The sequence below is a fragment of the Engraulis encrasicolus genome, chromosome 9 (assembly GCF_034702125.1).
Source record: "Engraulis encrasicolus isolate BLACKSEA-1 chromosome 9, IST_EnEncr_1.0, whole genome shotgun sequence".
Classification (NCBI taxonomy): Eukaryota; Metazoa; Chordata; class Actinopteri; order Clupeiformes; family Engraulidae; genus Engraulis; species Engraulis encrasicolus.
Genome location: NC_085865.1, coordinates 36573587 through 36586086, shown reverse-complemented (window position 1 = coordinate 36586086; position 12500 = coordinate 36573587). Strand labels below are relative to the sequence as shown.

Sequence of the window (12500 nt, the reverse complement as noted above, 5' to 3'; positions counted from 1 at the left end):
GTTATCTTCCCTCTTCACCCATTAGAGGTTATCCATCCCTTCTTTCTTTCTTTCTTTCTTTCTTTCTTTCTTTCTTTCTTTCTTTCTTTCTTTCTTTCTTTCTTTCTTTCTTTCTTTCTTTCTTCTCTTTTCTTTCTTTCTTTATTTCCAAATCATGGGTTGTCTTGGCCTGCCCATACCGCCTGTGATCATGCTACATTGAATTTCCCGTTGAACTTAGTCTGGCCAAAATGACTATTCTTAGCTCCTGGTCTTGAAAAAATCCAATATCAATGAAATGTGAGTGCTTTATGTCAGAACCAGGTCTGTGATTGATTGCTCCATCCAGTAGACATTTGGCAAACTTGCAGAATCCCACACTATAACTTTACTATCTGAGAGGTACTGTTTGGCAGACCAAGCTCCGTCTTTAATCTTAGCTTGACTGCTAAGCTAACATATGGGTAAACTGGCCAAAGTAATGACATACACCACTACATGCATGAACTCCAGCTCAAGTTTCAGGCTCAGGTAGTTTTTTTTTAAGTCTTCTAAATTCAAACATGAACTCGCATTTACATTAAACCTGTTTTACGTTTTTTTTTGTTTTTTTTTTTTAAAGAAGAGTACCCTGGCATCTTGCTTGCTTTTCGGCCTGGGGAAGTTGCCAGGTTGGATGAAATCCCCTTCTGCCTATACCCCCCACTAAATTCATGGCATCGCGTCTAATCCATCTCCCTGTCTGGTGAACACGCCAGACACGAGCCATCAGAGGAGCCCCGTCTCTGGGGAGAGTGGCGATTAGTTACACAGTGGACACCATGAGTAAAATGCTAAATACACTAGCATGCCCCTCAGACACCTTTTGGCAGGTTTGTCCCTAAAAGCACTCCGTATTTTTCAAGCCAGGAGGGAAGGGAGGTGGTTAAGCCATGTTAGGAGAGTGTTTAGAAGCTCAAGGGGGATCCCATTTCACAGACACGGTGGGACTCGGATCGGTTTGTCCCCAGCCCTGTTGCACAGAGAGGGGGATGATGGGAAATCTCTGCTAGCCATTAGCGCCCTATAATGCGGACAGCCCTGGGTCTTTATGGAAGCTTGGGGAGATGCTGGGGGTTTTGTTGATACCTGTGAAAGTACACAGCTAGACACCCTGACTGTGGAGGTATGGAGTTGTTGTAAGGTAGTGAGAGAGGTACCGGTAGATGGATGCCTTTCATCTTTCAAGTGGTTTTTGTAAACATTTCTACTTTTAGGGTTTTTATTTGTCATGCTGTGGCGAACTCAGAAAGTTAAAGGATAGCTGATTACAAGTGACCAGTTGTATACAATAGGGAGCAAAAGCTCTGACTCTAGTTCTCTGAATCTACAGAGATTCTGGAGATTCTGGATTCAGAGGACATGCATTACATTACATTCATTTCGTCAGAGCAACTTACAATAGAGGACATTATCATAACATGCAACACACATACACTCATCCCAAAGTCACTTAGTTTAACAGTAGTTTGTTCATTTCATAAACAAAAAAAGTGTCACTTTTTTGTATCCCTGATGAGTTAGATTTAATTCTTTTCTTTCCCGAGATCCAGTGTCATTGCGGGACTTACAAACGGAATAATGCAATAACCCGCATTGCCCTCTCTGTCTAATTTTGTGTGCACAGAACACACACACAGACAAGACGTGCTCATAATCGCAAATCACACGCGAGTGATCTGTTTGATGTGCGATGCGCGGCATAGATGTCCTTTTAATATTATTCCGTTCCGTGTTCTATTCCCCTCCCCTCCCTCGGAAACGTCCTGAGTGTCAAATCCACAAGACTGGAATCGTCTTTGAGCGCTTGATGGGATGTTGAAAGGTCTGCCTTTGATTACGCTCCTGAGAAGCTCAAACATCACAGGCACTTAAAACAGCAAGATTAAACACGTGTCATTTTGGAAGTTGTCACAGGGTGCCTTTGTTGTCGTCCTCCTGGTGGTTAATTGATATTTTGGGGGGGGGGGGGGGGTGGAGAGAGTTTGACATTCAGCTCTCTCTCTCTCTTTTGCCCTGATCTCAACGTGTGACGTGACGTGCATCAGCTGAGACGAGGGGTGGGGGTTGGGGACAGATAGGCGTGATGGGAGAATGATTTATACATACGTCTTGTTTAATATGAATCACGTTGATGGGAATGATGGAAAGTAATAAGGACTGGAGCAAGACCTGAGGAAAACAAACAAATAGGCAGACACCTCCCGACTCCAGAATGTAAATGGGAAAGTCTTAAACAAAACAAAGTGAAAAACTTGAAATCTCGTCTGTCATAAACTCAAACAGTCTGCTTTGAAAATCATACAACTATCAAAGTTGCTCAGGAAAAACAATATGCCATCCATATTACAGTCTTCATTATTATTCATTAATACTACTCATGATTTGTTAAGTAAACACATCACTCATGTAGTTTATGTAGTAACTAATACAATAAACAGACACCCTCTTGCAGACAGCCTCAGTACTTGAACTTTCCCCCAGTCTCTGGTTCGACAGAGTGTTGTATTTAACCAAGATCCAAGATCCTGGCTATTGTTTTGGGTGTTATGGTTTATTTACATTAACAAGCTTTTTAAATGACTCCAAATCTCATTCCAAATGGTATGCAACATAAGCAGACACCTTCCAACACAGCAATAACTTTTGCCATGATTCTGAGTGTGTTTAAAAATACAAACTATGCTCCATTACAGTAAAATGACGAGAGTCTCGGAAAGGGCTGCACAAAGAAAAACTGGCAGCATGGGATACTGACAAGTCCAGGGTAACGACTGTAATTCTTCTTTAACTATTTCCTCCTCTGTCTATCACTCACTCCGGCCATCTCCTCTCCCCCTGCCCACATACTGTATTAAAGTGAAAGTGAAAGCCGAAAGCCCAACTGGGAAACTCCAACTCCCATTGTCATTGTGACACAGCACTCCACAATACACAAGTGATCACTGCACACTGCGAAACTACATTTATGCCTCACCCGTGCAAGGGGGCAGCCCTCAGTGGCGCCCCTGTGGAGCAGTGCAGCGGGACGGTACCATGCTCAGGGTACCTCAGTCATGGAGGAGGATGGGGGAGAGCACTAGTTGATTACTCCCCCCACCAACCTGGAGGGTTGGGAGTCGAACCGGCAACCTTTGGGGCTACAAGTCTGACGCCCTAACCGCTTACCCATGACTGCCCATTAGTGTTAGTAGAATGCTGACAGCCCTCCACTGGCGCCCACTGGCCCCACTGTGTCCTTATATGGCCACTGTAACCTCAATGCTACCCCCACTACCCTTTGTATGGTCCTCTGCACTCCCCTGCCACCTCCAACCATTCACCACTGTTCCTTAATGTAGCAGTACATGACCCCTTGTCTCCCAATGTCCTGCAGGCCTGTCAAAACAAGGCAAGCAAACTAGGCAATTGCCTTAGGGCCCCAGCTTGTATGCCCCCTTTCATAATGACTGGTAATGTCTACAAATAATGGCAACGGCTACTTTGACGGCAACATTTCCCTGAATTCTATGAGCTAAAAGTGCAATGGCACTCGTATTGAAATCCCCTTGAGAGGGTCCCTGCCCCAATAGCTTGAAGAGCGGGGGTTAAGGGCCCTATCTCCCCTTTACCTAGGGCCCCCTAATAGCTTGTAACAGCCCTGACATCCCCCCACTCTCCCTTTTGCATGGTCTCCTTCTGCAGAACCTCCTGCAACCTGCAGGCCGCCCTCGTGCTCCTGATTGTGTCAGAGGCTGGCGTGGGGGGTGGGGGTGGGGGTGGGGGATGCTTGCCCCACAGCCGTGCCGCTGCTTATCTAGGTGACATGGCTGTCACCACAGAGACTATGGGGCGCCACGCGAAAAGGTGGGTGGGTGGAGTGCTCTCTCTCTCTCTCTCTCTCTCTCTCTCTCTCTCTGTAGAGCTGTTGGAGTGCGCTTTCTCCTCTTCACCAGCTGTCTCTGTCTCTGTCTCTGTGTCTGTGTCTGTGTCTGTCTCTCTCTCTCTGTCTCTGTTTCCCTCTCTCTCTCTCTCTCTCTCTCTCTCTCTCTCTCTCTCTCTCTCTCTCTCTCTCTCTCTCTCTCTCTCTCTCTCTCTCTCTCTCTCTCTCTCTCTCTCTTGCTCTCTCTTGCTCTCCCTTGCTCTCTCTTTTTCTGTGGAGGTGGTGGAAAGGGGTCAGGGTTGAGGTTGAGAGGTTGGGTATGATGAGGTAGGGGGTTGTGGTGGGTGGTTGCAGGTTGCCACAGATGTTGCGGAGGTGGGGAAACGAGAGCAGATAGCTGACAGACACAGTTAGCAGGGGACCATTGCTTAGGTGGGAAGAGAGAGAGAGAAAGAGAGAGAGAGAGAGAGAGTGGGAGTTATGGAGAAAACGACAGAGAGAGAGCTTGGAAAAAGAAAGGGATTGCTGGAGAGAACATTGAAAGAGAGAGAAAAAGAGATCACGGAGCGAGAGAGAAATTGGCAAGCTCTTGCATGAACAGGCAGGCAGAAACCCAGAAAGAGAAGGATAAGACAGGAGCCTAGTACATATGCAGTCTGAACATCAGCAGGTGAGAGAGGGAGAGAGAGAGAGAGAGAGAGAGAGAGAGAGAGAGAGAGAGAGAGAGAGAGAGAGAGAGAGAGAGAGAGAGAGAGAGAGAGAGAGAGAAAGAGAAATAGAGAGAGAGAACCCCAGAAAGAGTAGGATAAGATAGTAGACATGTGCGGTCTGAGCATCAGCAGGTGAAAGGAACAAGACCTCCATTCCTGATGCTTCTGCTGCTCCTCCGTTATCTCTCTTATGCTCTTATGGGAATAAAAAATGGAGTTAAAGCTGGATTTTACTACTAGTACAGTAGTACTGTAAGTATGGTCCTTCTACATACTGTGTCATTTTTTGTTGTTCATTTGTGTACCATAAGAAATTTGAAAGACAGAATGAATAGATCTTTGTCCACTATTACATTACATGGTTGCATTATTACATTGGTGGGCGCTTTTAGCCAAAGTGACGTACAATCGAGGACATAATCATTAGTAAGCCAGCGCCACCCGCTGAATACCAAAATGTTTTGGCTGCGAGTGGGTCTGGCCTCGCATCGTTGTTGTAGTCTGCCAGGCTTGCCAAGAATCTGGCAAACCAATCACAACGCAGAGATTTGTTTTGAATCAAAGCGGGCAAGGTTTTGAGGGAGTGACAACGAAGCTCGCAACGTTGGGAAAACACATCAACGAGAAAGATAGCGCTGATTGGTCAGAGCGCTGTCCTATAGGCACAGGCACTATTTGAAAGACAACGGGTTGTTCTCATCAACAATCTTCGGATGTACTACTCATCGGGGCCAGACTAAATTACACATCCAATCTCACATTTAGGCTGGTTTATCAGGCTACATAATCAGAGCTTTCATCACTTGTGTGTTTCTGAAAATCCTCCATTGACCGGGCTGAAAACAGCTCCTGGCCAACACCCCCCCCCACCACCCCCTCTGACTCTCTCCATCACACGCCACCTTACCCTAACCCTTCTTTCCTGGTTGCATACAGTACCTACCCCAACCCCCACACTACCCCACCCTTTCTCTCTCCAGGCCAACAACCCCCTCTTGCCCCCCTGCATCCCACCCTTCTCCCCTGGGTGCATATCTGAGTGCATACCCTCCCTTGCCTCTGTGGTACCCCACAGCCACCCCACCCGCCCCATTCCACCCCACACGCCCCATCCCACCCCAGCCTACCCATCTCTCCTGGTTGCATACCTGAGTGCAGTACTGCATAGATGCCGGGCCGCATCCCCATCACAGATGCAGCTGAATTCTGATGCGTGTCTGGTGATGCATCAAAGAGGCACAGGGAAAAAGTGCTGACACTTTTCAAAGGAGGTGGCTGGTGTGTGTGTGTGTGTGTGTGTGTGTGTGTGTGTGTGTGTTTGTGTGTGTGTGTGTGTGTGTGTGTGTGTGTGTGTGTGTGTGTGTGTGTGTGTGTGTGTGTGTGTGTGTGTGTGTGTGTGTGTGTGTGTGTGTGTGTGTGTGTGTGTTTGTGCGTGCGTGCGTGTGTGTGTGTCTGCGCGTGTGTGTGTCTGCGCGTGTGTGTGAGGGAGTGTGGCATTGACTGTTTCAATGCCTGTGTGGTGCTTTAGTTATTATGTGAATCTCTGAATATCTGAATGTATGTATGGGTCTATGGTTCAGAACCAAAATGTAAAATGTACAGATCTTTGTGTAGGTAGGGTGTGAAATTGTGTGCGTGTGTGTATGTGTGTCTCTGTGTGTGTGTGTGTGTGTGTGTGTGTGTGTGTGTGTGTGTGTGTGTGTGTGTGTGTGTGTGTGTGTGTGTGTGTGTGTGTGTGTGTGTGTGTGTGTGTGTGTGTGTGTGTGAGTGTGCGTGTGCGTGCGTGAATGCGTGCATGCATCATGTGTGTGTGTGCCTGCGTGCGTGTCTGGTTAAAATTCAGTGGTTTGATGCTCCATTGCACTGAAACGTAAAAACCTTCACACCTCCTCCGCCACGCCAACACTAAACATGTTCCATCTCGTGTTAGATCTGACACCTCATCAAGATATGCAGTGTCTGTTACACACCACATCATGTACTGTACGAGTCAATAAACAAATCTCTCATTTCTGTTCATTAATGTACAATCTTAATCATTTTCTGGCAAGTGAAAAAATGCCCCGTATTCTGTATTGAAAATCACATTCTGTTATACTTTTATTAACAATATAAATATGTACAGTGCCATATAGATAATCTAGAGTGAAATTAGGTTGCATTTAGAGTACTTGCACGTCTTTTATATATATAATTACTGTAATTCTGTAGATGTGTGATAAATGCATTTGGAGGAATTTTGCTGGTTTTCTGTCACATTGAGTATTACGTGTACCGGTATATCAAACATGTGCATTCTAATTCTTACTGAATTCTTACCACTCTCCACTATGTTTAATGAATGTGTATATTAGAAATACACTTTTCTGTTCTGTTCTATTCTATTCTATTCTATTCTATTCTATTCTATTCTATTCTATTCTATTCTATTCTATTCTATTCTATGCCGCTCATGCCCTCCTCTCTCTCTTCCGCCACTCCACAGTCTCTCCTGGTAGCTCAGCAGCTGGCGTCTGCGGTGAGTGGGGTGATGTCGGGGGCGATGTCGGGGGCGATGTCGGGGGCGATGTCGGGGGCGGCGCCGGGCCTCAACCAGCCCATCCTGATCCCCTTCAACGCGGGCGGCCACCTGGGAGGACAGCAGGGCCTGGTGCTCTCCCTGCCCACTGCCAACATCCAGGGCCTGGTGGCCGCAGCGGCCGCCGGAGGACTCATGACCCTGCCCCTACAGAATCTGCAAGGTAAGGAAGGGGTCACATGATGCATGTATGGGCTCGGGAGGGGGTACCACTCAGGGTGGTGATGTGTGGTGATGGAGGCCACTACAGAAGCTACATGATGGCCATACCACGACTCTAACCGTAGTGCACTCACCTGCTACACCGGCAACCCGGGTTCTAGTCTTGCCCGGCTCCTTTGCCGACCCCTCCCCATTTCTCTACCCATTCGCTTCCTATCTGCCCCTCCTACTGTCCAATCTTCAATAAAGTCAAAAAGACCAAAAAAGAATCTGCATGGCAAGCACTCCTTCATCTGGAGGGAAACTAAGGTGTCTAGCAGCTTAAATGTAATGCAAAGTACACATCATATACATGGCAAGACAGATCAAATTGCACACAACCCCTTTCAAACAGACAAAATATGCCAAACATACAGACATTAGCAATACATTAATAACAATAACTAACAATAAATCAGAACGGAAGCGTCTGAGGCTGGGAGGATAGGGAGGAGTGGTTGAAGACCAGTAAAACTCTAAGGCAGGTATCACATGACCCATGTAAAAGCATTTTCTGTGAACTTTAAAACTACTGAGGCATCAGAAATGCCTGAATGGTGCTTACAGTACAGTGATTTTATATTTTATATGCTTCTTTGACTGCACCTTGATTGCTCTTTGCAACGTCTGTGCAATCTCTTGGAAATGGCATTGTATGCACATGGAAGGGAACAAAATAGGTGACTCTTACTGTACCCAGAACTGACACTGACCATAACAGCCTTTGGTATCCCCTCTGAGCTTACTGTTCATTCACAGAAGAAAATTTACTTTAGCCAAGATGAAGCCTAAATACATTCACTTGATTGAGTAGAGAGGAACTGTAGCCAAATACAAAATTGAGTACCACAGCACAGCTAGTCTTTCTACCAGCCCAGCAGCCTTTCACAGTATGGGAGTGCAGTCTCCTCTGACCCTAAAAAAAACTCTCGCTCTCTATCCTGTCCTCTTGTGTAAACCGACTCGACTCCAAGTCATGTCGAACAAAGCGAGCTATCGGTGGCTACACGCAAACTTAAATGCATCCACTTCCATTGTTACACACCACCGTGTCGTGTGTATGACTCACCTGCTAAGAGACCTGCAGATGTTGAAAGGCGTAGAGAGAGAGAAGAGAAGTGCACCACCAGGACCAAAAGATGCCTTTTAGGAGCGTTTGAGCCAAACCTGCCGGAAAGAGTCGGCCATATTAATTACAGGTCAGCATTTTGCAGTTGTAGCTCCCAAGCACTTTGTGACCCCTTTTTCGCTGTTAGGAAGTGTGCCGAACCATCCTTCCTCTCCTTTTTTTTGCTGCCTTCCCCCCCATTTTTTCCCTCCTATCCACACGGCCCAGTACTTTTTCCTTCCTTCACATTTTAAACTTTAATGCCAAAGTGTTCTCTTTTTTGATCATACTTGTAAATGGTTTTCATTTTAATGTTTAAAACATTGTCTCTTTTATACCATTAGATTGAGGGACAGACAGGGGGGAAGCGTCATTCATAAATCTTGAATGAGGAGGGGGGCCATGTTAATGCTACTTCGGAAAAAAAGTGGCAGGTTATAAATTTGAGTGCATGTAAAGCAGACATGTTTTTCTTTCTTGGGTGGTGGTGGTAGTGGTGGATTGGGGATGGTTGGAGATTAAAATAATGCTCCATCCCGTGAAAAAAGAAGCGAAGGAAGGGGGTAAAATAAAAAAAGAAAGAGTGAGAGGTAGAGGGAGAGAAAAGAGAAAAAGGAGGGGGTAAAAAGTGCAGCCCAGTGGCCCCCTTAGACGTGAGGAAATGGATGGGGAGTATTCCTCAGTGGTGGAGAGATGATGGAGATGTGGCAATGGAGAGCTCCTTAATGGACACAAACATGCATAAATAACAACAAGGCATCGCATCAGGCCAGATGCACCAGGCTTTTAATAAACACTTACCTACCAGGACATGCCATGGAGAGAGAGAGGAGAGGAGAGGAGAGGAGAGGAGTGGAAGGAAAAAAACCTTTTCAGTGTTCTAAACCTGTGCTCAGGTCACGATAATGCTCCCATTGGGATTTGCCCACTTCTCTTCTAGAAGCTTCTAAAAGAGAAAACAGCGGTTGGATGCGTCTTGAACATCATGTTAATTATATTTTGGGTTGTACATTTTTTGTAGTTTGTTTTTGTCCGCTTTTCCCCCCTCTGAACTAGGAGATCTGTAAATAAAATGTCTGGAAGGCATTCAACCTGACCCGCAGCACAAGTAATTTCCTGCCACAAGCAAGTTGGATGAAAATGGCCAGGGAAGGCTTTTTTGCCCTCATTTGTTATTTAAAGATATTTTAAAGTAACCCATTTGCCTGGGCATATTTACCAAGAACAAGCATTTTTAAAGATAGACCTTCAAACACAAACAAAATCAAAACAGATGCTTTTGCATCTCTTTGCATGCAATATTATAATTTAGGACAACTGTACTGCAATATATAAATTATATTCTTTTAAAATGTAAAATTAGAACTCAAAACACAAAAAGGGACACAAAAAAACACATTTCTTTCTAGACTGTTTCGTCTTATTGACAGCTGTCTGTAGTTGGCAGTTTAGGTGAAGGTGGTGAATCTTTTCTCCACCCACCCACATGAAGACACACACACGCACGCACACACACACACAGATGCGCGCACACGCACACATACACGTACACGTACACGTACATATTCATTTAGAGGCGAGGTGACGTGTGTGCACGGTGAGTGAAGTTAAATGTGTTGACTGTGTCCAGGGGGCCTTGTCTGTGTGTGTGTCTGTGTGCCTGTGTGTGTGTGTGTGCGCGTATGCTTGTGTGTGTGCGTGTGCATGTGCGTGTGCGTGTGTGTATCTGTGTCCGTGTGTGTGCTGCCCTCTCCCACACCTCTCCTGTCGTCCTCCATCAGCCACCAGTCCACTGAGGCCTGCTGGCACTGCACTTCTGTCAGGGGACAGGAAGGGTGGGGGGTGGAGGGTGGAGGATGGGGATGGGATGGGGAACAACAACAACATCACTGTCCACTACTACACAACATAGCTCATCTTTCCACTACACTGTGTCACCCATGCAGTGGCCTAGACACCACCTTTACGCCTTAGCCACCACCTAACATCTGCACCCACCCACACCTCTGTCTTTATCTCTGTCAGGAGATATGGGGGGGGGGGGGGGGGTAGGGGTGGGACGACACAGCTGTCCACTCTACATGCACCTTACAGTACACCCATACTTGCTGTCGATCCTTCAGTGGCCTAGCCAGCCACCACTTTGCACCTTGCATCAGAGGCTATCGTACCTCCACACCTCCGTCTTTATGTGTGTTACCGTATTTCTGTCAGATGAGGGGAGGGGATCTCAGTGACCTACGACAATACCAGGTCCATGTAGGAGCCACAGCATGCACGCGCACGCACGCACACACACACACACACACACACACACACACACACACACACACACACACACACACACACACACACACACACACACACACACACACACACACCTTACTGTTACGTCTGTGTGTGTGTGTGTGTGTGTGTGTGTGGGGGTGTATAATATGCACACTCATCTCCTGCAGCTGAGGGCTAATTATCCTGTGTTCAAATAGCCAGTCCTCCTGGGAGCCTGGATCACATCGCCCCCGCCGGCCCCCCGCACTAACGCCTAATGACCCGGGTAATGTTGACTTAATGAGAACGTTTGCATACGAGCACCAGGAGAGAGAGAGGAAGGGAGGGAGTGGATAGGGGGAGGAGAGAGAAAGACAGAGTGAGAGAGAGAGAGAGAGAGAGAGAGAGAGAGAGAGAGAGAGAGAGAGAGAGAGAGAGAGAGAGAGAGAGAGAGAGAGAGTGTTAGAGGGAGAGAGATAGAGCATGAGAGGGAGAGAGAGAGAGAGCGTGACCTTGAGTGTGGTAGGGAGAGTAAGGAGAGATACAAGGAGTAGAGAGGGAGAGAGAAATACAGAGAGTAGAGAGAGAGAGAGAGAGGCAGTAGAGAGGTATAGAGATTCAGCTGGCGAGTTGAACAGTGCGGGTGGGAGAGGAGTCGTTCACGGTGGATACTGAAAGGTGGGACTGGAGAATGTGGGATTGAGGATGGGGGGGGGGGGGGTTGTGGGTTAATTGGTGGTTAATCAGTGCTGCTGGTTTAGATGCTGGTGGAGGCTGTGGCTGGAGGCAGCCAGGTGATGGAGGATGGGGGTGTGTGGAGGGTGAGGCTGGGTGTTGCGTGGTGTGGGGTGGTATGGAATCTGTGAGCTAGTCAGTCTGCATTGCATCTCTTTTCCGTTACGGCATAGGGAGAGGAGTCGTTTACATAACATTATATTACATGACATTTGGCAGACACTTTTTAACCAAAGAGAAGAGTCTTTACTTTCTTCTTGAAGGTTGAACGCTTGAAAGGTTGAAGTACTGGCGGAGACTGGAACGGGGGCTGGGTAGTGGGGATGGAGACTGAGGCAGTATGAGTGTGGGTGTTGGGGTGGTGTAGGGGGAATCGGTGAGGCAGTCGGTCTGCATAGTCTACCTCCACTCTGCTCCGTTGAGGGTGCATGCAGGAAGAGAGGTGTCAGCTGAATCTGGCCGCGGGCTGCCTGCTTAACGGGTTACTCTACCAGATCCCTTCATGCAGCGCAGCTGAGCAGCTGAGCGGAGCAGAGGAGCCAAGCAGTGCTCCAGCGGCATTGCTGCTGAGGGTCAATATCGGATTCGCAAGTGTTAATTCAACACTGAGAGAGTTGAACCCAACACTCATTGTATTGGCCCCCATACCCTTTCACTGCAAATTAGTGTCTTACCCTCTGGCTATCTCAGCCACCTTTGGCAGCTTGCTCTGGTGCCTGTGAATAGTGCTGGAACACCAATAGTGTTAATACAAATCTCTTCATTGTTGAATTAACACTGCGAAATGAGTTGCCGTGTTACACAGCTACAGAACACTCTAGTCCCGAGAGCTGCAGGCGCTCAATGTCAGGAGATTAACGGGCCGTGCGGCCTTAAGCTGTGCTGTCCTCTCCTCTTAGCGTTATGAATGAACTCCTGCCTGTTTAAGTCCTATCAGTTACCGACCTCACACCTCTGAGAAGAGCATGTCAGAGATTATCAAGTGTTGCAGTCCTGCTACACCTCCTTGCTTCTCTTCTC

The 12500-nt window shown here is 47.1% G+C and overlaps 1 protein-coding gene across 1 annotated transcript in view; it reads left to right on the top strand.

The window, feature by feature from the left end:
• pou6f2 (POU class 6 homeobox 2) overlaps positions 1–12500 on the top strand; it is a 123098-nt gene that overhangs the window by 7369 nt on the left and 103229 nt on the right. The window contains exon 3 of the mRNA XM_063206290.1: positions 7076–7331. Coding sequence (XP_063062360.1) covers positions 7076–7331 — 256 coding nt within the window. The remainder of the gene's footprint in view (positions 1–7075; positions 7332–12500) is intronic.